Source organism: Adiantum capillus-veneris, chromosome 18 (genome assembly GCF_014529385.1).
Source record: "Adiantum capillus-veneris isolate H3 chromosome 18, ASM1452938v2, whole genome shotgun sequence".
Lineage (NCBI taxonomy): Eukaryota > Viridiplantae > Streptophyta > Polypodiopsida > Polypodiales > Pteridaceae > Adiantum > Adiantum capillus-veneris.
In genome coordinates, this window is record NC_140948.1 from 18,498,063 (window position 1) to 18,522,839 (window position 24,777).

At 46.1% G+C, this 24,777-nt stretch overlaps 1 protein-coding gene across 2 annotated transcripts in view; it reads left to right on the forward strand.

Moving 5' to 3' along the window:
• Positions 1 to 24,777, forward strand: part of SRFR1 (Tetratricopeptide repeat (TPR)-like superfamily protein) — a 122,393-nt gene that overhangs the window by 77,487 nt on the left and 20,129 nt on the right. For both annotated transcript variants that reach the window (XM_086488382.1, XM_086488380.1), the window contains exons 4-6: positions 17,868 to 17,912; positions 17,996 to 18,097; positions 18,180 to 18,260. In XM_086488382.1, coding sequence (XP_086344508.1) covers positions 17,868 to 17,912; positions 17,996 to 18,097; positions 18,180 to 18,260 — 228 coding nt within the window. The remainder of the gene's footprint in view (positions 1 to 17,867; positions 17,913 to 17,995; positions 18,098 to 18,179; positions 18,261 to 24,777) is intronic.

Below are 24,777 nucleotides of genomic sequence, written 5' to 3' on the forward strand. Positions count from 1 at the left end.
GGATGCAACTGTGTTCTCTGCCCTTCTCAATGCTCTGTGTAAAGTTAATAGGTAATTGAAATAGTACCGCCCTCTACGTTGTACAGGCTGGTTATAGATCTCATTGCTGTCTAAGCAGACACAGCCCACCCCATTGTCTATGGATGCCATTTACTCAAATTAGGCTCTCAATACCGTCTCAATATATATAATGGGATGGCACTTTGGTCTACGTCTGGAGGTCTGACATGCATGCCACATGGAGTGGCAGACGGGAGGGGGAGTACAATGGATTATATTATGGCACCTCAGGAGGCTATACATCTCATTAGGTCTTTCACCATCCCACCCATCTCACCCATCCTCTTTAGAATGGACCATGCCTACCTCTCTCTTTCTTTCATTGGAGCCACTATCTCCCATGCATCTCCTATACCTACTACACACTTCACTATTGAATGAAGGGCTGAAAACGCAAATCTCGATGATGCCGATGATGGAAAGCAATGGGAGCACTCAATGCGGCGAGGGAATGGGCGAGGAGAACCTCAATGCATGTGGGAGGCTAGCGCTGGTAGATCTCATGCACCTCCTATCGCAGAAATGGAAGCGTGCACTTAATACTTTAAGGTTAATTTACTATTTCACGTAGGATTCTGCACGACATAAAAATTGAGAAAGCAATGCAGAAAAACGACACAGCACTAGAGACCGGAAGATAGGCTGGTCCCTGCCTTGAAGGAGATTTGTATTATTTTCTAAACTGTTACAAGCACGAGAACCCGAAACAATATTCATTGCTCATGTCCCAAAGTGATGCATAAAAATGCATGGGTTCATAAGCCTATTGGCTAAAATTCATTATACCTGCAGCCGGGAACGGTTATGTCTGCTGTGGGAGAAGCTTCTATTGTTATCAGCTTGCATAGGGGGTATCCACACGAGTACTTCTTGGCTGAAAACTGCTTCTGGACTTCGTCGGAGTGCTGAGATTTGTGTGGGGGCCAGTTGGCACTTGTTTGAGAGGAAATCGTTGAGAAGAGAGAAAGAGGGCTGAATTGAGAGTGGAGAGAGGAGGATCTGTGTGTGTGTGTAGACTACTGCAAAGAGGGTTAAACTGGTAGCGCTACCTCCTTTTAAGCCTAGCGTATGATCTTTGCTTGTGAAATGACGTCGGAGAGAGAGAGAAAAATGCTTTCAAACTGCCAACGTTGCTCTCTTTCTAAAACCCACGCTGGTTGCTGTTTTTTTTTTTTTTCCTCGAAAAAGATCCTTCTATTAGTTACTGAAACTGCCCATAGGGCTACAACCACCTCAAGAGAGGGCTACAACAACCATGGTGGGAGACTCTCCAAATGAAAAAACCAGCATATGTACAATGGGGCTAAATCAAGAAATGGGGGGAGGGAAAAGCCACACAGGTGGTCGGTAATGCCATCGGAGTACACCCTGGACCATGGTGTAGAAAGGCCCAGGGCGCCAGAGTCGAAGGAAAGCCTCTCTGCGCTCTCGCATGTGGTCAGAGCTGCCCTGTAGTCCCTCGAACTGTCCTCTGAGAGTGTGGATCAGCTCTAGCCAGAAGTCACGAACAGTCTCTGCTGTTGGCACGGGGCGAGCCTCAAAGATGCAGAAGCAGCGGGCCCGCCAGATAACGAGAGTGCCAGGCCACTGATGAGCTCCCAACACTCCTCTCTCTCACTGCACCACTCCTGTGGAGTAAGCTCTGTAGCAGGCTGGAGTGTAGGTCGCCCCTCCTGCATCACTATCATCTTGCTAGTGGTGGAAGATAGCTCAAACTGAAGTGCCGGGCCTGAGAGGGTGGACCAAGCCGCTGCTCCCCAAGTGTACTGTCGAGCCGTGGAGAGAGCAGGCATGAGCCGAAGAACTCGTAGCCACACCTGCTGGGCCGAGGGACAGTCCCAAAGACAGTGACACTGACTCTCCACAAGGTGATCACAAGCTGCACGTGCGGCCGAGAGACCACTATGCAGTAGCCAGCTCCCGACTTCTGTAGCTCTGTGTGCGACCAGCCGCTCAAACAAGGTGACTCGCCTCGGCTGTCTGGAGTCCCACAGCCTCTCCCAGAAAAGTGTCAAGAACTCAGCTGTGAGCCCCTCCTCCTGCCAATGGGGTGCTGCAGCGGGCCGGGTCTCTCTCTGTGCTGCTAGTATATGACGTCCCAGTCGAACAGTATACTGAAAGAATGGGACTCCTGGGTGGTCTACAGAAGAGAAGGGATCCCTCCATAGCCACTCACCAGGATCCCACTGTACTCGTGCCAGTGGACAACACTCCCAAGCCCACAGCCTCCAGTGTCCAGTTGCAAGAGCTGCTGGGTGAGGGTCTATGACAACGGTCCTCCCACAGATGCCCACTACTCGGATCCTCTGAAAACAACACTCTGCTACCTGCGGAGCCTCTACTGCAACTCGCTAAGGCGTCCCCCACCCTGAAGCTCGAAGAAAAAAGCTGGGACAGTCATTGAGTAGGCCTTGACTGAGATGAGAACCTCCAGTCGTGTGAAGGCTCCCATCCACCGGGGTGCTACTGGCTCGATGGGTGTGAACAATTCAGCTGGAACTGACTCTGAGATGTCCTGGCACATGCTCTGCACCCCTCTCATGCCCTGTAACTGAAGGCCATGGACCTCCTCTGACAAACTTGTGAACTCTAGCCAGTCACCTAAAGATCGCGCTGGACCTGCTGCCATGGGACCCCAGGAAACATGAGGCCGACTACCAACCAAGTGGCCTCTTTGAGTGCTAACCATGGGGTTCCAGACGAGGGGTTGCCGTAGGCGCTCCTCCGTGCATGTAGGCTGTCTCTGCTCCAGGCCACGCCGCAAGTGCTCCCAAGATCGAAGCAGACTCACAGCGAAGCGGTCTTCCAGTCTCCTGCTCAGACCAACTCTACGCATCTCTGTAAAGATCCATCTGGTCGAAGGCTGCCAAGGGCCTCCTGCCTGAGGCACCCTAGCACGTAGCCGCTGTAGCAAGAACTCCTTCCAAGGCTCCTCACCTGGCAGAAGTCCTCTAACGATGAACTTCCCTAGAAGGGCTCTGCTTTGCTGTGGTGGATCAATGATCCCAAGCCCTCCTTGTGTACAAGGAAGAGTGATGACTTGCCAAGCCACCTTGGCTTGGGCTATCTGAGTGTCACGTCCTGACCAAAGGAAGTTCCTGATCAGCCTCTCTACCTGGCTGATACAAGAACTCGAGAAGATCCAGTAGGAAGTGATGTACCACATAGTCGCCAACAACACCTGGTTGGCAACTACTACTCTGCCAGCCAAAGAAAGTCGTGCTGAGCTCCAGTGTAACAGCTTTCTCTTGATAGACAGGAGAAGGGGAGCAATCTGTTGCTTGGGAGACAAGTCCAGAACAACCTGACAGCCCAAGTATCGAACTGCAGTCCCTGGGGGGATCCACTTGAAACCCTCTCCTGGCATCCAATCTGGCACAGGAGCACTACCAACCGAGAAAGCCACTGTCTTTCTCCAGTTGATCAGTGCGCCCGATGCACAATAGAAGGTCTCCAAAGCCTGCTCACATCTGGGAAGATTGGCCTCCTGGCCATCTATGTACAAGGCTGAGTCATTGGCAAACTCAGCGTCCAATAGCTCATCTCCCCGAATAGGGAGTGCTAAGCCCCGAAGACCAACCTGCTGTGACACAAAAAATCTGCTCATCGCCTCTGCATAGAACAGAAAAAGAAAGGGGGCAAGAGGACAACCCTGTCTCCCTCCTGCCAAGAGTACCTGACTATGAGCTTGTCTGTACAAAGTTGACACCCCTCTGATCCAAGCATCTGAGAAGCCCATCCTGCGTAGAGTGCCCTCTAGAAAGTCCCAGTCAACTTTGTCATATGTCTTCTCAAAATCGAGAAGAAGGATCACGAGGTCCTCACCACGGAGCCGTGCCAGGGCAGAGGCCTCCCAAAAGGTTAAGATGTTGTCAAGGATACTGCGTTCCTTGACAAAACCTGTATGAGTCCCATGTACCAGACTCTCCAGAAGTGGATGAATCCTCAAACTCAGAGCCTTGGCAAGAATTTTGTAGGCTGAGTTGAGCATGGTGATGGGGCACCACTGTTGAATCTCATCCAAGGAGCCACCCTCCTTGGGAATGAGGTAGATCAGGCCCTCACTCATGCTGTCAGGCCTCTCTCCTGTGTGCAAAATGTACTGAAAAGCACTGCAGAGATCTGGGCCAAGCCGGTCTTAGTACTCCAAGAAAAAATTGGGAGTCAGCCCATCCTCACCTAGACAACTACCACGGGGAGGGCCCTAAGAGCCGTGTGCAGCTCTTCAAGCTGAAGTGGCAGCTCAAGCCTCTGACACATCTCCTTAGTCACAAGACAAGGCATCTGTGCCCAAACCTGCTCCTTGCATGCATCCTGACGCACTGACTAGGACTCTGCAGACAGTAACTCATGGTAAAAATTAGTAGCAACTGCTCGCATATCCTCGGGCTCAGAAGCAACTAACCCATTGGGCCTCCTCAATTGACTGACCTTGGCATGCGAGTGTCGAGGTCCCACTGCCTCAAAGAAAGCACCAGTCACTTTGTCACCCACCTGGGACCACTGAGATGCCTGTTGATAGAAAGCAAACTCATGTCGCGTCTCCTCTGTGCTAGCAAGCTCCTGTCAAGCCTGCTGTAACTGCTCCTCTAAAGAGGGGTTGTCTGGATGCTGCTCCTGCATCCTCTTTAACGAAGCAATGCCCTGTTTGAGACGTTGCTCCTCCTCTCCGCAGCGCGGGCCAAAGACTTCTCGAGAAAAAAACGACTAATCTGTGCTAGGCCTGCGGCCACTTTGTCAGCAGGAGATAAGGGAGTACGAGCGGAAGTGCGACGCGAGAGAGAGTGCGAGAAGAAGAGCACGACGATATGGTGAACTCGCTCTACTGTAATGTGTAGAGCATAGTGAGTTCTTATTAGGTTTTTACAAAAGAATATGTGTACATACTTGGCGGCCCGCCCACTTACTTGGGCGACCACATTGGGCTTTATACCCCAACAACCTCCCACTTAAAGTCCAATGTGGTACTTTAAGTGTGAGAGAAGCTACTATACAAGCTAATATACAAGAGATGTAGAGAAGTGATGTACTACCCTACACCTAACTGCTTGCGAAAATGCGCAAAGCTCTCTGAGGGAAGTCCTTTTGTAAGTAGATCAGCAGGATTTTCTGTGGTGTGAACGTTGACAAGCTGAAGTTGCTTATCCTCGAGCATTTCCCTTATGAAATGATACTTCACATCCACATGCTTTGTCTTTGAGTGATAAAGTGGATTGCGAGCCAATTGTATAGCACTTTGACTATCACAATATAACACAGGCATCTCTTCTTTGATTCCCAAATCTGTTACTAGTCGATTAAGCCAAATTGATTCTTTGCATGCCTCTGATGCTGCAACATATTCAGCCTCTGTAGTAGACTGAGTAACACAATCTTGTAATCTAGAACGCCATGATACTGCTCCACCAGCCAATGTAAATACATACCCTGACGTAGACCTTCGGTTGTCTAAGTCACCTGCATAATCTGAGTCTGTAAAACCCTTTACACTTAGCTCCTGACTCCCATAGCATATACGCATACTCTTTGTAGCTTTCAGGTATCTCAATATTCCTTTCACTGCCTCCCAATGTTTCTTGCCTGGGTTTGACATGTATCGACTTACTACTCCCACTGCAAATGCAATGTCTGGGCGAGTAGCAATCATTGCATACATCAAACTACCCACTGCAGACGCATACGGAATCTTATCCATTTCAGCCTGTTCTTCCTCAGACACAGGTCAATCTTGTTTGCTAAGTTTCACATATGGTGCCAATGGAACACTCAGTGCCTTTCCCTTCTCCATATTGAAACGTTGCAAAACCTTGTCGATATACTCTGTTTGAGATAACCAAATCAACTTCTTTGATCTGTCTCTCTCAATGCGCATACCAATTATATGACTTGCCTCACCCATGTCTTTCATGTCAAACGATTTTGCCATCTTTGACTTCAAAGCTGAAATTTCTTCCAAGTGCTTGCCAGCAATCAACATGTCATCCACATACAAAATAAGGATCAGCCAACTGCCATCCTTAGCCTTCTTTGTATATAGACAGTGATCGAACTCACTACGTTTGTAGCCTTGAGAAAGCATAAACTTGTGGAATTTATGGTACCATGCCCTCGCTGATTGTTTTAAGCTATAAAGACTCTTTAACAACTGACATCCATTTTGTGGAACACCAAATCTAATATGACAACCAATGCAAGAAAGCATCTCAATGTAGTCATCTTGACCACCGGAGAGAAGACTTCATCAAAGTCAATGCCTTGTTCTTGCTTAAAGCCCTTGGCAACAAGCCCTTCTTTGTACTTTGGCTGACTATCAGGAGCGGTGATCTTATACCTGTAAATCCATTTACAAGGTAGAGCCTTTTTGCCCTGTGGTAATTTAACTAGCTTCCATGTCTTGTTTTTATGCAGAGATGTCATCTCTGACTGCATGGCCAATTGCCAATTCCCGGAGTCCTTCATTTGCACTGCTTCCTTGTAACGTGAAGGCTCATTGCAATCAGTCAACATGAGATAGTTCATAGATGGAACAAACCTATCAGGAGGTCGCGTGACACGTCCAGATCTACGCACAATAGGTCGCTCAGGCTCAGCCACAACCTGTGGTTCCAATCTATCCTGTCCTTGCTCCTGTTGAGCCCTGACATTTTGTCTTGCACGTGCAGGTCCATCTTCTTGGAAGACAACTCTTCTAATCTCCTCAACCCTCTCTGGTTTAGAATGATATTTGGATTTATTAAAGTGAACATCATTGCTGCGGACAACCTTTCTGGATTCGGGATCCCAAAGTCTGTACCCCATCTCACCAGAATTACCATAGCCTAGAAAGATGCACTTTCTACTCTTTGGCTCAAGTTTTTTCCTAAATTCCTTTGGAACGTGAGTATATGCCTCACAGCCGAAGACTCTGAGATGCTTGTATGAGAGCATTTTGCCTGACCATACCATCTCTGACACTGAATCCTTCTGCAAAACCTTGCTAGGAGATCTATTTACAAGATGAACAGCTGTTGATACAGCTTCAGCCCAAAACCCATTTGGCAGCTGTGCATTAGACAACATACTTCTGACCTTCTCTTGTATGGTCCTATTCATCCTCTCAGCAACACCATTTTGAGGAGGATTGTAAGGAGCAGTAAGTTCACGTTTTATACCTTTTGACTCACAAAAGTCCTGAAAGGCCTTTGAAACATACTCTCCACCATTGTCAGTGCGTAAGCATTTAAGCTTCTTGCCACTTTGATTCTCCACAAGTGTCACAAACGTTTTGAAAACACTAAACGCTTCATCCTTGTGCTTGAGAAAGTAAATCCATACTTTCCTCGAGTAATCATCTATAAATGTCATAAAGTAAGAAGCTCCCCCTAGAGATATGTTAGGCATAGGTCCACACAAATCAGTATGAATAAGTGCCAACTGTGTATCTCTTCTACTGCTTCTATGCTTATGTGGCTGCTGTGTTTGCTTACCATACAGACAATGTTCATAGAATTCAAAATCATTAAATGAAAAGCGAGGCAAATAACCAGAACGAGACAAGATTTCCATTCTCTTCTTGGACATATGTCCTAACCGGCTATGCCACAAAGAAACGTTCGGCTGCTCGGTTACATTGATTACATTTTAAGAGACATTTGATACATAAATCATGTAAAGTCCTCCAGACTTTACTCCATGTGCTACTGTCATAGAACCCTTGGATATCTTCCACATGTTCTGTCCAAAAGTGGTGACGTAGCCAGCAGCATCAAGTAAACCTGTGCTGATCAAGCTCTTTGTAATTGCGGGAACATGTCTCACATTCTTCAGCGTGAAAGAAGAGCCATTCTGAAACTTCAATTGAACATCTCCAACGCCTAAGATCTCACATGTCTGCCCATTGCCTAGCTGAACATGATCTTTAGTGGTCACATAAGAAGTAAACCACTCCTTGTTTGGAGACACATGAAGTGATGTCCCTGAGTCTATAATCCAGTCACTCAGTGCATTTCCATCAGATGCTGTAAGAAGAGCTGAGTCCATTGTATTCTTCAAGAAGTAGATGTCTCCAGACACTAGACTGTCATCCTCTGCAACAGTGTTTGTCACATTTATTTCTTGAATCTTCACTGAGGACTTGTTCTTCTCACCATGGTCTCCAGCTTTCTCTTTGCCTTTTTCTGCTTTCCATTCTCTACTGTCTCTTTTCATGTGACCCTTCTTGCCACAATGGTAGCATTCTATGTCACTCTTGCCTTTAGCACTGCGGGACTTGCTACGAGACTGATTCCTCTTTCCACCTTTGTACTTTTCTTTGGTCCTTCCCTTGACAACTAAGGCTGTTCCTTTGCCTTTGTCCATTGTCTTTCTATTGGTTTCTTTAGTAAGCAGACTTTCTTCTACACCTGCTATGTTCAAACCATCTGGAGGTGCAGAATCACTCAAAGCTGTGCGAAAAGTGTCCCAAATTTCCGGCAATGTGATCAACAGGAACATAGCTCTAACAGGTTCATCAAACTTGACACCTTGAGCTGACAACTGACTATAGATTGTGTTGAATTCATTGAGATGATTGGACATAGGTGTCCCTTCTTTCATCTTCAAGTCAACAAGCTTCTTAAGCCAGTATACCTGTGAAGCTGCACTCTGCTTCTCATAAAGATCACTTAGCTTTAACCATGCTTGATAAGCCGACATCTCGTCTGCTACATTGAAGTAAACGCTTTCTGCCAAAGTTAGCATAATGGTAGAAAGTGCCAATTCATCCATTTCGCTCCATTCATCTTCGTCCATATCTTCTAGTTTTATCCCCTTGAGCTTTATAGGTTTTATCTGCTTCTTTTGTACCAACACGTGCCAAATCTGCTTCTTCCACAATGGGAAATTGGTTCCATCCAGCTTCTTGATATTGTAAAGAGCAGTGTCCTGTGATCCAGCCATAGCTACGCTTCACAGTAGTTTACTTTTCTGGGAAAAATTCGGCAGAGTTTCCACTGTAAACCGATCTCTGAACCAATATCAACTTGTCAAATGAACCAAGAAAGCTTCAGATTCTGCAGAAATTTTGGCAGAGTCTCCTTTGTAAAATGGCTCTGGTGTACTAAAAAAAAAGACTAAAAAACAGCTCAAAAAACACTGTCTCTTCGACACTGTAAGCTGCGAATAAACCTGTCCTGCACCTGTACTGTCTCTGACTGTCCTGTAACTGTCCTATAAGCATAGACTGCGACAATGCCTCAACGGCAGTAAAGCAAAGATGCAATCCCAACTGTCTAACTCACAGTCAATACATCCTAGCTGCCTATCTAAGGGTGCTCGAGGGATCGCTCCAAGACCTGTATCACCGAAAGGATCTCAACATTCGAGAATCCCCCAGGTCAATAAAACCTCACTCGACCCTCAACAAAGGCTGCAGTAAATCTGACAGTACATAGACTTCCCACAAAGTCATACATCCACAAATTTCCCACTCTATGTTGTAACCGCTGCGGCGGTTGTTTGCTGCGTGACTCACAACCAGCAAACCCTCAACAGACATACATCATCTCTGACAATACATCCCATGTGGAAGTACCTGCAATGTCACGATGAAATCTGGAATATCAAGCAGCAAACACAAGCTACCTGATGAACTAGTGGATGTCGCCTACAGTCTGTGTGTAGATGCGTCCGTGTTGTATGTGACACGCCTCCAAGAACTGTGAGCCGTCCTTCGATGTGTAGACAGCCACAAATCAACACTTTGGGAGTGTCGATATTCTCAGCACCTACATTCGTAGGCCGAAAACCCCAAATTTGCAGAGTCGGGGATCTGCACCCGCTGAGACCCCGTAGTCGAAAATGGCCTGCGCAAAACTTTGTCGAAGCCGAACGGTGACCGAGATGACCTCAGAATGAAATTCTGACAACACCGAGCTCTTTGGGCTCGCCCACGAGATTTGGGGCCCTGTCTTCGCCTGTCGAATTTCACTCCAATCTGAGTTGGTGACTCTAGCCTCTTGCAGTGCTGCCCCGAGCCTCGATCTGAGCTCTGATACCAGTTGAAGGAGTACGAGCGGAAGTGCGACGCGAGAGAGAGTGCGAGCGGAATAGCACGACGATATGGTGAACTCGCTCTACTGTAATGTGTAGAGCATAGTGAGTTATTATTAGGTTTTTACAAAAGAATATGTGTACATACCTGGCGGCCCGTCCACTTACCTGGGCGACCACATTGGGCTTTATACCCCAACAGGAGAATCCTGCTTGTCCAAGCCCTCTGTCCAGAGAGCCTCTACCCTCTCTTTGAGCGCTGAGTCCAACAAGACCCTCTCTGGGATGCGAAGCATCGTGCTCCCACTCCTCTGCCTGTCTGCTACTGTGAGGATCACTGGTGCATGGTCTGAGAAGGAGGTCCCTGCCAGGATGCCCACTGTCCCTCCCAAGTCACTGAAGTGGTCACTAGTGTAGAAGCGATCTATCCGCGATATATTCACTCCTCCCACTCTGCGGTCCGATCGAGAGAAGGCAAGGCTGTCTGGGGGCCTCACAAAACCAGAGTGCTGTCATGCATCCGAGACCCTCAAAGTCATACAAAGCCTCTCCCAAGCTACCAACTCAACTCCATGCACAGTAGCATGGCTACCACCAATCCTGTCAGAAGGGTCCTCTAGCATGTTGATGTCCCCCCCTATGCACCAATGCTTTGCCTGCGGTAGAGACTCAACTATCTGTGACCAAAACACTGCATGAGCACTCGCCATATTGGGCGCATAGATGTTCAGGAAACCCACTAGGCTACCCTGAACCTGCATGGTAATCGACTGAGCCTTGCCTGGCACAATTATCCCTCTGCCCACTATGGCGTGCTGGAAAGAGTCCGCAATAGTCATACATAGCCCACCTTGGATGCCTCCAGGTCCAAAAGCAGCTGACCAAAAAGTATCATATCGTCCACCCAAGAGCTGACCACAACGTTTGATGCGGCTCTCACACAGATGGTGCTCCTTAAGCATAAGGAGATCAATCTCTCCTCCCACAAGACAACGTTGAAGCTCCTGACGCAGTTGGCCCCGCTGGTGCTGAAACTGGGGCCCACCTAGTCCCTGCACGTTCCATGAGACGATCCTCATGGAGAACGAGAGAGAACAGACGCAGCAGCAAGACGGGCTATCTTTGAGGCTGGCTTGGATGGGGAGTAATTTGCATCCGAGCGTCCTCTAGATAGACGTGACTGCAAAGAGTGCCTGGCCCAAGCCCAAGCAGAGCGAGCCGTACGTAAAGAAACCTCCTCTGTCCAGGAGTCCTCACGAATGTATACATAGCATGGCAAGCACTGCGTATCGGCAAAGAAGTAAACCACAATGTGTCTACATCGTGCTGAGTCTGGAGGTGTCAATGCAAACTTGGCCAATGGCCACAAAGTCTGGAGCAGATCTGTAACTCCTAGTTCTCCCATGTGGTGAGAGAACTCTAGTACCTGTGTGTGCAACCATCCCAACACTGAGTCGAGAGTCCACTCTGCCTGGTCTCTGCTGTAGAGGGGGAAGGAGAAGCCAACTGCTGAGTCCAAGGCCTCTGTCCCCCTAGCGGCAAGGAACAAAACATGGGTCTTGAAGCAGGTTGCCTCATGGTCTGCTGAGGGGTCGCCGAGAAAACGAGTAAAGCCGTAATCGAAGAAGTCCCATCGGCGCCGGATGTCAATGCTTGTCAGACCACGAGGGATAGCTGCAAGGGAAGATGTTTGTACCTGCAGAGGGGGACCGCAGGAAAGGCTGTCTCTCTCTCGCTAAGCGACTCGTGGCAAAGGCGCTGCCAAGAGATCTCCTAGCCGCAGGAGAAGGCCGTGTCCCCTGGGTCGAATGTGGAACTGTAGTAGGAGGGGGGGGGGGGGGGGAAGGAGATGGGGGAGCGGTGGAGAAGAGGGGCGGGAAGGAGCGACAGAGGAAGAAGGGCGAGGGGAAGAGGCGGTGGGAGCAGGAGGCGGGGGGGAGGTTGAGGAAGATGGAGGGAACTCTAGGGGGGGGAGGGGCTGTCGAAGGTGAAGCTGGGGAAGGGACCTTGTCCTGCTCTAGAGGACGAAAACGGTTCCCCATGGGAACCCACTGTTGCTTGGAAAGTTTTACAACTTTCCCTTTCTGATTGGCCTGTTTCTTAAGTCTTGGTTTATCAAACTTGAGAAGAACAAATTGTCCTTCAGCTAGCTTGAGATGACGACAATGTCTATGGGCTGCTTTCTTATGCTTTTGTTGAGATCTAAGGATAGCTTGTTTCACTTGCGTGTAAGCGGTATCTAGGTCTCGAACAAATTCATCAGCTTTGCGAATATCTTATCCTTGGTGAAAAGGATTGGGGGAAGATGTGGTTTTCCATAAATAACCTCAAAAGGAGTTTTTCCTATAGAGGAATGTACAATGTTATTACAGGCAAATTTTGCGAGAGGTAGATACTTCTCCCATTCTCGTTGGTTATACGAGACATAGCACTTTAAAATATCTAGGACTGTAGAATCAACGATTTTGCTTTGTTTATTTGTCTAAGAATGATAAGCTGAAGAAAAATTTTGCTTATTTCCTAAGATCATTCGTGGGTCGCAATCATTGATAATCGTTTTGGGTATACCATGCATAGAAACAGGGGACCCGGGGACGTGGCCCTTTTTGGTAGGGACGCAACGGGGGACGCGGGACGAGACGGGGGGACGCGACGGGGACGGGTCCCTCACATAGGACGCAGAGGGGACGCGTCCCGGGACGCGGGTCCTCGGTGACACTTGCAAGCTGGACGTGGAAAGGGGACCCCACAGCCTTTTTTTAGGCTTTTCAGAGTCTTGAGCTACGTTTCAATGTCTCCCACCAAACTCTTCTAGCCCACTCTTCACTTGTACATCATTACTTTTTCCCCTTTGAGTATGATGATTGATCATCACATCAACATGTGCGGCGCGTGCTCGCCGCTTTCTTACCGCATGTTATATTTTGGTATTTATGAGTGCAAACCCCACTTTTTCTTTGCAATCTTGTGCTCCTAGTGTTGTCTAGTATAGAACAAGTGTTTTTTGACATGCGTCCCCTGACTCGTCCCCCCCGTCCCCGTCCCCGTCCCCGTCCCCGTCCCCGTCCCCGTCCCCGGGACCTGTCACGTCCCCATGTGACTACGATACCATGATGCTTAAGAATCTGGGCCTGAAAGATCTTGGCCATGTGATCAACTTTGATGGTCTTTCTTACCGGAATGAAATGAGCTTGGTTATTGAATTTGTCTATAATAGTCCAGATTGCATCATTTCTATTCGGAGATCGTGGCCAACCCATTGTAAAATCCATGCTAATACTTTCCCAGGGTAGGGTACTTGAGGTACCGATAGGGGCTGAAGCAAGAGAGGAGTTTTATGGCGATCATACTTGGCTTTTTGGCATGGTACACATTCTTCGACATATTTGTCTATGTCAGCTCGTAGTGTTGGCCAATAAAAATATCTTTCTAAGGCCTGTGTTGTGGACATTATGCCTCTGTGTCCTGCATAAGGAGAAGCATGTGCTTCATTCATCGCCTTTATTTTAAGTGGTCGTGCCACACAAAGAGCCCGATGAAAATAAAGATATCCATCTTTAGTAGAGTAGGGAAAGATTTCAATACCAGTTTGTAGCTGCTACCAGATTTCACCGAAGTCGGAGTAGTCAAGATACCTCTCGGATAGAGATTCCAACTCTTGATGATGTATGCTCGTTATAGCATTTCTTAGGGCCCTCGAGAAAGAGCATCTGCAACTACATTCTTGCTTCTGAGGTCTGTAGTATTTGAAAGTGAAACATGGAGAGGAAATTGGCCCACCTCATCTGTTTCTCAGACAACTTACGTTGAGAGAGAAAATAACGAAGACTTTGATGATCTGTCTTGATTGTAAAATTGGCTCCCAAAAGTTAGTATTTCCAAACTGAGAGAGCATGAAAAACTGCCATGAGTTCCTTTTCGTAGATTGAAGCATGAAGCTCCGCATCACGTAGTCATCTACTTTCATAAGCTTTTGCGTGGCCTTCTTGATTAAGAACTGAGCCAATGCAATTGCCTGAAGCATCACAATGTACTTTAAATGGTTTTCGGAGATCAGGTATTAGTCCATGGGTGAGAAGGTACTTAAGCTTTTCAAAAGCTTCCTTCTTTTTAGTCCCCTACATAAAGGATATCTTTTTCTTTGTAAGATTGTGGAGAGGTGCAACAACATGTGCAAAATGGCGAATAAAGCGTTTGTAGTAGGAACAGAGGCCAAGGAAACTTCGGACATCATGAACCGAAGCAGGCTTAGCCAATCTGAACTAGCTTGAACCTTTGCCGGTTCCATGTGTACTTAATTAAGAGACGATGTGTCCCAAATAGTGAATCTTTGGCAAGATAAATTCACTCTTCTTAGCATTAACTTGAAGTTTATGTTGCTGCAATTCTTGGAAGACAGAGTCGCAAGTGTCATTTATGCTCTTCCTCTTTGTGAGAGAAGACCAAAATGTCATCAAAGAAAATTCCTGTGAATTGTCAATAATGAGGTTGAAAGATTCGATCTATCATTTGATTGAAAGTTGCTGGAGCGTTAGTAAGGCCGAAAGGCATTACTAGAAACTATTACAATCGGAAGGTTGTACAGAATGTAGTCTTATGTATATCCTTTGAAACAATATGAATCTGATGGTAGCGTCTCTTGAGATCTATATGGCTAAACATTCGTGCCCCTTGGAACTTGTCTAAGATATTATTGATTCAAGGAATCGGAGATCTATTCTTGAGCGTAATCTTGTTTAGAGAAGGATAGTCGATGCACATTCGAAAGTGCCGTCTTTCTTCTGAACAAGCAAAAGTGGTGAACAATAAGGAGAAGTACTAGGTCAAACAAGACACTTCTCTAGAAGTTTATTTATTTGTGTAAGGATTTCTTCTTGTTGTAATAGAATACCTCTGTAAGGTAGCTGATTTGGGGATGAGCTGCCCGGAATTAGATCAATACGTGATCTTCCGATATTTCAAGAGGTAATTCATCTAGGAGAGTATTAGTAAAACAATCCTCATACTGATTAAGAAAGGTTAGACGATCTGTATCTAGATTGGACAAGACATTTTCACCACTCATCTCTCTGTCTTTGACAAAAAACAAGTAAGCAGAAAGACACTTTTTCATTTCTTTTTTGACAGTAATGTGACTGACCATGGGTATAGGCCAATCACTAGGGCTTGCATCTACATCATATTGCTGCCCTTTGAAGGAAAAGGACAGTTTCTTATTTATATAATTTGGGATAGGATGAATTTTGTAATGCCAAGGCGTTCCCAAAATAACATAGCATCCTTGTATTGGAGCAGCTAGGAAAGATTCTCGATCGGAGTCCCAATCTTTAGATTCAAATGTCCTTGTATTGGACCTTCAAAGGCTGATCTTGAATTGATTGGAGTTCCCAATCTCTTGGGTGTAAGTCCAAGAGATTGTGAGGTATCCAATAAAATGAAATTGCTTGTTGAGCCTAGACCAAACAAGATCAATACTCTCTGCGCATTTAAGCTGCCTCATCCTTTCAAGAGCTGTCTTTTACCTTTCTTCTTCTTGGAATTAGCTTGTATGTCAGGTACTGAATTTGATGCAGGAGGAAGAGAATATTTCTTAAGCTGTGGGCAATCTGGTTTCTTGTGGCCTTTCTCGCCACAAAAGAAACATTTTCCCTCTTCCATACAGTCCTTCTGAGAGGGCTCTTTTGGCTTCTTTTCTGGGCCTTTGGCCTGATTTGAAGGTCGCTTTCGTGTGGGGGTCTCTGTTTCAGTAGAGTGAGCCTGTTGTTTTGCATGAATGGTATGAACTCCTGCTTGCAATGAGTTCCTTTCGAATCTTTTTGGGAGAGCCAATCCCATTCTTTCTTCACATGTGTGTCGAAGTTGGGGGGAAGGAACTGAGCATGTAACTTTTTTTTGAACTCTTTGCAGTCTTTGGGTTTGCGTTTTTCCGGAATGGTGGTAAGCCACCAATTGGTAGCTGTATCCTTTAGATACATGCTAACATGGCGCAATTTCAAGCGTTCTGAGAAGTTACCTTCTGCAAAGGCCACTTCGAATTGTCGAATGAAAGCGAGAGCCTTAGTAACAACCCTCCTTCCGTTATCATTCAAATTTGACATCTTTATCTCCAGCTTTGAACGTCTTCTTCTTCTTGTGGTGTCGAAACCGCTTCTTGGAGATGGTTTTGGAATCTTTGTGCATAGGGAGGCTGTGTCGACTATTCCTTTGATCCTCGTCTTTCTTTTGTACTTGCAGTGGTTGTTCTACAACCTCATCTCGATGCAACTGGAGATCCTTATAAAAAAAACTAATTCGGCGAAGGGATTGAATCTTCTTCTTGCTATTGGGAGGTTGCCACTGTAGGATCCCTCTGAGGTTGTGTTGGAGCCCCAGTCTAAGGTATCCCCTGAGCTGGCACTTCCACCATCTTTGCTTTCTCTTTTTCAAGGGTCTTGAGCACTTTCTGCACTTCTGGCTGAGCAAGAACGGCTTGTCATTCTGCCATCTGTTGCCTGAGTCGCTCAAGCTCTTTTGCTTATCCTGCCATGACAGGGACCATCTCTCCTTAGGAAAAGAAAAGAGAAGACCTTGCACGGATACCATTGTCACAGAAACGGAAGCTTGCACTTAATACTTTAAGGTTAATTTACTATTTCACGTAGGATTCTGCACGACATAAACGTTGAGAAAATAGTGCAAGAAAATGACATAGCTCTGACCAGAAGATGGGCTAGTCCCCCCCCCCCCCCCCCCCCCCCCCCTCTTACCCCCTCCCCTGAAGGAAGGCACATGCATATGGCAAGGAGCCAACGTGACATATACAAAACACTATGGATGTCTTGTAAAAATCTTGGACGCGATGTAGCTAGAGCAGGGAGGACAGAAGTTACAGGGCACCGCCTTTTTTCAGAGATCCACTCCTGAACCACTTGTGCATACACAACATGGAATCACACGTTAGTGGGCAGAGAGTCTTCACATGAGCAGAAGACAGAGAGCATGAGGCTATGGGGTACACAGGCTCTACTATAGAGAGATGATAGAGATCAGAGCCCAATATCAATGAGAGATCGAAGAGAGACTGGCTCAGCTCTGATCAGATCCAGGCATAATCTTCAGAAAAGCGCCCCCCCCCCCACCCCCCCCACCACCCCCAAAAAAAAAAACAAGAAAAAGAAAAAGAAAAAACAAAAAAAAAAACAGCTTTAGCTCTCAGTTTCAGTTTCAGTTTTAGTTCTGTTTGTTTTACCCTTGTTTAGGGATATCAGAGGAGATTGACAGTTGTGGATTGATTCGTCTCATAGTGCCTCTAGAAAATGTTAATTAAATCTTTCTTTCTTTCTTTCTACTATGGAGGGACAAAGACCTCTTGTATTGTACCCTCCCACGTACAGTTCAATTCCTTGTATGGTACCTCCCTTTACCATTTCGATTTCCATTGACACATGGATAGCATCTTTTCTAGTCTTAGGTCACTTTTTATTCAATTTTTGTCTGGGATGGTTGTTTCAAACAAATGACGGTTGGAACTTTTGGTCTTATGTCATTACCAAGATAAGAGTTACTGCAAAAAATGTTTTGATGAAACATTTTAATTAAAGATTTGGGATAGACTTGTTTCGATGGTATCTATGTGAGGCAGCCAAGCATTGAGAAAGTGGTCTTCATGACCATCACAGATTGTGCTTAATCACCAGAAATTGTTTGTCTGATTTTATTTTTTGGATTCGTGATTTAGAGCCTTATCTTGTTTTGCTAAAGTAATTCAAATTTGGAATCTGCCATTTGCATTTGTTTTAACTGATCAATTTTCTTTGCAGGTAAACAATGGCAAATACGAACAAGCTGTTAGTATTTTTGACCAGGTTGTTTGCATTGTCAGAATTTAATGGCATGGTTTTGTTCCATTATCAGACAGCTTAGTGTTTCCACAATATGTGCTTTGCAGGTCGTTCGTGATTCACCAGACTCAGTAGAGGCCCTAATAGGCCGAGGTACTGCCTATGCTTTTCAGAGAAACTTAGATGCAGCAATCTCAGACTTCTCCAAGGTTACATAGTTTTCTTTCTTTTTCTTCCTATGTCAGCAGTCTTTTGGTGCTAATTTGGAAGAACTTTGGATTATTGGCCTAGGCATTGGAAATAAATCCAGAAACAGGAGAGGCTTGGAAACGCCGAGGTCAAGCAAAGGCAGCTTTGGGAGCAAATGCAGAGGTATCTCTGGAGAAAATCTCGCATGTTTTTATTCTCTTTTTCACGATTTCCCTACATGCATGTGCCAATTCTAACAAGTGTAGTTTTTGAAATTTTTAAACTTTCTGTGTAGTTCTAAAGATCATTGGTTTATTTTGGTTTCTAGTTTTGGGAGCTGCCTTTATAAACATTTGGTATGTAGTGTAAATGGAAGGTGTAATTGTTTTGAACTTCCTACACTCCATCCCTCTTAATTCGTTTGGCTGAGCTGAAACTTGATGCCGTTATGGTCTGTTTTCTGATAACAAAATTCTGTGTAGGAGAAGAGATCCATGCGCTACTCATGACTTAAGCTTACCATAGCAGTTTTCATGTCTTGAAGTTTTCTCCTGATGTGCAACCGCTTAATACTGCTTAAACTATACACGATTTGATTCTACGAAACTTGCAATTTAATGCTATTATTTAGCGGTAAGCTTATTATGGATAAATGTGTTCTAAATCATATCCATAGCCAAACTGTACATGGCAGACATGTGATCAATCGAATTCCTTACCTCCAGGTAGAAAGTGTAGCACGTGAGAGACACAATATGCAAACTTTTGGAAGAACATATGCTTAGGCACTCACCCATGAGTGGGCTAGGGATGCAGATGGGGATGGTGTGGGTATGGTTGTGGGATAACCTCTTGGTAGAATTCTTTCATAGGTGGGATGATCTGAGGAACCATTGCTATTAGTAATGAATTATGCATTGCAGCCCTCTTCAGTTGTTTCTTCTTGGCTATTGAAGTTGCTACCTAAGCAAACCATGTGTCAAGCATTTCGACCGTCGAAGCCTCTCTCCATCTAGTAGGTAGAGATTTTTGATATTTTTTTCAGCACCCGACTTTTTATCTTTTGTACCCAGACATTGTACTAGATTCCACCATGTTGTAACTTTGTGGTCTCATAGGTCATTTTGGCCTTCTGAAGTTAACATAGCATTTCATTTCATTCTCTCTCTGGTCTCTGATGAGGTCTCTGATTATATTGACAGAGGAGGAGATAGAGGTGCTCAGCTTGCGGGGACATGGATCCCTCTGTTATTGTATGCTGACGATATCGTGTTGATATTAGACTCACCAGAGGGTATGCAGAGACATTTGGACGCATTGCATAGTTTTGCAGCGGATGGTGGATTGTCTGTCAACCTTGGTAAAACCAAGGTCATGGTATTTAATACCACGCCACAATGGGTTAGGAGATCAGCACCTACATTCACATATGGGCAGGACAATATGGAGTACACTGATGCATACACATATCTTGGGGTGGTCTTTAGTGGATCGAGGTTCACACTGAAAGGGGCAGCGGACACTAGATTGACTCGTGCCTATGCAGCCCTAGGCTGTTTGGAGAGGATTTATTCGCAGGTTCAGTTCCAGAAACCTCGAACAAAGCTCTGGCTTTTCGACACTTTGGTCGCTCCAGTTATGCACTACGGGGTTCAGGTTTGGGGACTGTCTGTTGACAGTGTTGGATGGAGTAATATGGAGAGACCCTTGATACTTATGATTTCTAGGCTGATTAGAGCCAAGGCCTCAGTTCCACATGACATCATATGAGCGGAGCTGGCTGTCCCACCTATGGAGGTTGAGGAACTCACCAGATCAGTATCATTTGTACACAGCTTATGGGACACCACCAGGGACAGGTATGCTAGACTTGCTCTTGAGTCATCCAGACAGCCGGCATTGCAGGGAGATACATCATGTTGGTATGCACATATGAGCTCATGGTTTCAGCATGGACAGGCTTCTCCCTTTCGAGTATTCTGTTGATGCACCATCTTTGGCTCTTACACAGATGGAGAGTGCTAGATTCATTCGGCAGGATCTTATCCAACTTGATAGCAAGAGGACATGGATAGAGCCATCACGGGAGTTGGGTACGAAGAGGGCTTTCTATAGAGAGCATCTTCTCCAACTCACGATAGATGGATTTGTCACACGGCCCAGCTACATGGACACACATCTATCTCATGGGTTGCGATGTGCCATAGGCCAGATTCGCACATCTTCACACCAGCTTGGGATTGAGACAGGTAGATTCAGAGGCATACCAGCAGACAGTAGGATTTGTCAGCTATGCCATGCAGAGCCAGAGACAGAGTTTCACTACATATGTCACTGCACAGTCTACTATGAGATACGGGGACGCTTTCATTGTTTATTCAGAGATGGTTTTGACTCGTTAGATAGAGTCATGAGATATCAGGATCAAAGGTGTCTCGGATTATTTCTACTTGAGATACAGAGACATAAAGACGCTCTATTGAGAGGGCAAAGACAGAGACAGTCCCAAAGACGCATCTCAGATTTCTTCAGTCTGAGTACCACAGAGGCAGAGGGGACACCACCATCACAGAGCTCGGCTCCCACCCATACACACACCAGCGGTACTCTCATTGACCGAGCTATAGAGGTGGGGAGATCGAGACGACCGCGACTGAGGAAGGGAGCCATGCAACACCGGCGGAGATTGCGGCAGAGGATCCACATGATTCTAGCACGACACCCTGAGTGTCGACCAGGATGGGCTCCATGCCAGTGCTTTATTATATCATGGTGACACTGATCCCCACTTTGTACCTTTGTGGCATGATACCATTGCTCAGCCTACCAGCCACCCATAGGAGTCGGTAGCACTCCTATCTCAGTTCTTTGTTTGTACCCAGACTTGGTACTAGACTCATCATTGTAATCAGTTGGTCTCATAGGTCATTTTGGCCTTTTGTAGACGATTTCATTTCATTTCATTTCATTTCATTTCATTTCTCTCTCTCTCTCTCTCTCTCTCTCTCTCTCTCTCTCTCTCTCTCTCTCTCTCTCTCTCTCTCTCTCTCTCTCTCTCTCTCTCTCTCTCTCTCTCTCTCTCTCTCTCTCTCTCTCTCTCTCTGTGTTCACCCTTGCCCGAGATGCATGACGCCCAGTCAGACTATTGACAATGGAGGAGACTGATGAGATTCGCCAGCGACCGATGATGGACTTCCTATGATCCTGATGACATGCTCACGCTTGTATCTGCCTTTGTATCACTTTTGTCTCAGCCCTGTGTGAGCCTTTGTATCAGATGTTGTATGCCCCCCCCCCCCCCCCCCCCCCCCCCCCCCCCCCCCCCCCCCCCCCCCCCCCCCCACACACACACACACACACACACACACTTACCATCTAGTAGGTAGGGATTTTGGATATTCTTTTCAGCACCCCACTTTTTATCTTTTGTCCCCAGACATTGTACTAGATTCCACCATGTTGTAACTTTGTGGTCTCATAGATCATTTTGGCCTTTTGAGACGTTAGTATAGCATATTATTTCATTTCATCTCTCTCTCTCTCTCTCTCTCTCTCTCTCTCTCTCTCTCTCATCGACGGAGGTGGCAACAGAGGATCTAGATCATCCTAGCTCGACATGCGAGACGACCGGTCAGAGTATTGACCATGAGGAGATTCGGCAGCGATCGATGATTTGGATCTCATCTGAGCTTGACTCGCCTACCTCTGACGATTTGTTCTCGTTTGCATTTGTATCACTAGTGATGTGTATCCATTAGCTAACCCATTCTATCAGCCCTCACCCCATCACCCCTCCCCACCCATTTTGTTTCAGCTTCAATTTTTTCAGCTTTTTGTACTTTCTATACTCAGACATTATATCAGATTCACCAATTGTAACTTTTTGGTCTCATAGGTCACTTTGGCCTCTTGAAGACGTTAATATAATATTTCATCTCTCTCTCTCTCTCTCTCTCTCTCTCTCTCTCTCTCTCTCTCTCTCTCTCTCTCTCTCAAAAACACACACACACACACACATTTTTTCTTTTAGTGATGCCGGATTGAATTACTAATGGGAAACCCCAAAACGATGAAAACCCATAGCAAACATTACATGTGGGAAATCAGAAACATTCAAAGTAAGGCTCATAGTGAAGGGAGGAGAGCTCATCTAAGTCATGGGCAAATTTCAGAGATTGAGGAAGAGAGGTTTTGAAGAGGAATACATAGTCCACCTGAACTTGCTGAAAGATGAGAAGAGTACATGCTCTCCAAACTGTCCAGAGCACCCAAAATCAAACCCAAGCAAAAAAGTAAGCATACGGCCAAAGAAATGGCGGAAGCACTCCTAAAAGCCAGAAATATCAACTCTCTCTCTCTCTCTCTCTCTCTCTCTCTCACACACACACACACACACACACACACACACACACACACACACACACACACACACACACAGAGGGGCGAACGTGGCATGGTCCTAATGGCCACTCAAAGGGCCTCTAGAGAAGGCGGACCAAAAACCTAAAAAAATTGACGCAAAACCCCTACGTAATGAAACATGGCAGCTTTTGTGAATCGTGTCGTAAAACGATTTGTTGATGTGGCACAGCCGTACGGCCCAACAGGGAGAGCTTTTTGTGTTCAAGCTTTTGGGGATCTGCTTTTAGCTTGGGAAGCTTTTGGGGGTGCCCTGTTTTTGGGCCCTTGTGTAATCTTTACAAGTGTGGCTTGGGGTCTTCCTCCAACAGATTAGTGCCCTCAAGGAAGCCCCAAGATGCCTATTGAACCGTCCATGTCATAAATGTGGTCACTAGCATAGAAACGATCTATCTGGGATAGATTCACACCCCCTACTCAACGGTCAAACTAAGAGAAAGAGAGGCTATCTAAGGTCCGTACAAAGCCTATATGGCGCCATACATCTGAAATCCGCAATCATACATAGACACTCCCAAGCAGCCAGCCTAGCCCCGTGAACAATAGCATGGCTGCCTCCAATCCTATTCAAGGGGTCCTCCAGCATGTCAAAGTCCCCCCCAATGCACCACTGCTCTGCGTGAGGCAAGGACTCCACAATATGTGACCAAAACTCAACCTGTGCACTTGCATGGTTGGCCGCATAGATGTTCAAGAAGCCCACAAGGCTACCTTGAACTTACATGGTGACCCAATGGGCCCTGCCTTGCACAATGATCTCTGTGCCCACAATGGTCTGTTGCCATGAGTCTGCAATAGTCATACATACATCTTCCTAAATGCCGTGAGGTCCAAAAGCAACTGACCAAAATGTCTCTCATCTACCTCACATAACATGTCCACAGCGCTGAATGCGGCTCTCACATAGATGATGCTTGTGTAGCATAAGTATATCAATAGTTCTACCCACAAGGCATGTCTGGAACTCTCTTCTTAAAGGAACCCTGATGGTGCACAAACTGTGGTCCTCCAAGGCCCTGGATATGCCATGAGACAGTCTTTATGGGGCCAGTGAGAGAAAACCGATGTTGCTGTAACAGAAAGACGGGCAATCTTTGAGGCCGGTTTGAATGGGGAGTAATCTGTATCCGATTGACCCCGCAATAAACAAGTCCTCATCACATGTCCCAACCATGCCCAAGATGCTCGTGCAGTCCTTTCGTAACAAACTTGGACACCCCAAGTCAAGATTCTATCGCGACACAACAGAGATTCACTTCAAAACAGTTCACACTTCACAGTTTAAGTCGACACGGCCCGGTAGAGTTCCGTGCCTAGAGATATTGGCCCCAAAGACTAGCACCCCTTTCGGTATTTCTTTTTGTATTAATTTGTGTTCAAATTACAAGAGAGTGAGTAGGTGCTCACTCTCAGACTCTGCGTCCAGATGCTCTGAGAAGTGAGGCCATGCCCACTATTTTATAGATACAAGGGATACCCAAAAGCAGTAAGTGAAAAGCTTTTAATATTCAAAAGCAATAGCCCAAAAGCACTGCTAAAATCAGCTAGCGAATTCAGCCAGCGCAAAAAGCAGCCTCCATAATTTGCAGAGATCCGTACACGGCCACGTTAGCCAGTCAGCGCGTTTTGCGCCGCTTTTTCCGAGATTTCCGTACCATCCTGCCACGTGTCACTATCCGGGCAACGTGTACCAATCGACAGTCACATCACAGGATATCACATGACAAATCACGTTCAAATTCATTCCAAATCTCTGACCATGATTAATCGGCAACGTATTTAGCAATCGCATCTAGATCCAGTCGGGACCTCACAGATGCCCGATTCACTAATCCATATTGCAATCATGTCTATAGAGATTTATGAGACCGAAATGCTGCAGTCATTTCGTCTTTCAGTTCTTGCACTCAAACAAGTCAAGTACAAATTAATGAGTATTATTTTCATTTTCGGGAATTCCAGTTCATAGAGTCACACAGTAGAATAGTGTCCGCTCAGCAGTATCCCTGAAACCCAAAGGGACATCAGTGACTCTATATCAAAAATCGAGGTAATCTGTCGACAAAGGAGCGGAGTGACTCCCCTCTTGTGCAAACGCGCTGCAGTAGATTCACCCATGCTGAAATCGGGGTTCTATCGGAGTAGACTATGCTAAACCGAATGCTTCAAGGTAAAGGTTCACAATTTGCTAGGTCCTTCTCCTCCATCCACTTCAGATCCAATGCAGGATAGCTCTTGAATTTAACCAAGAACCGCCTAATCACTTTACCTTTAATCTTTC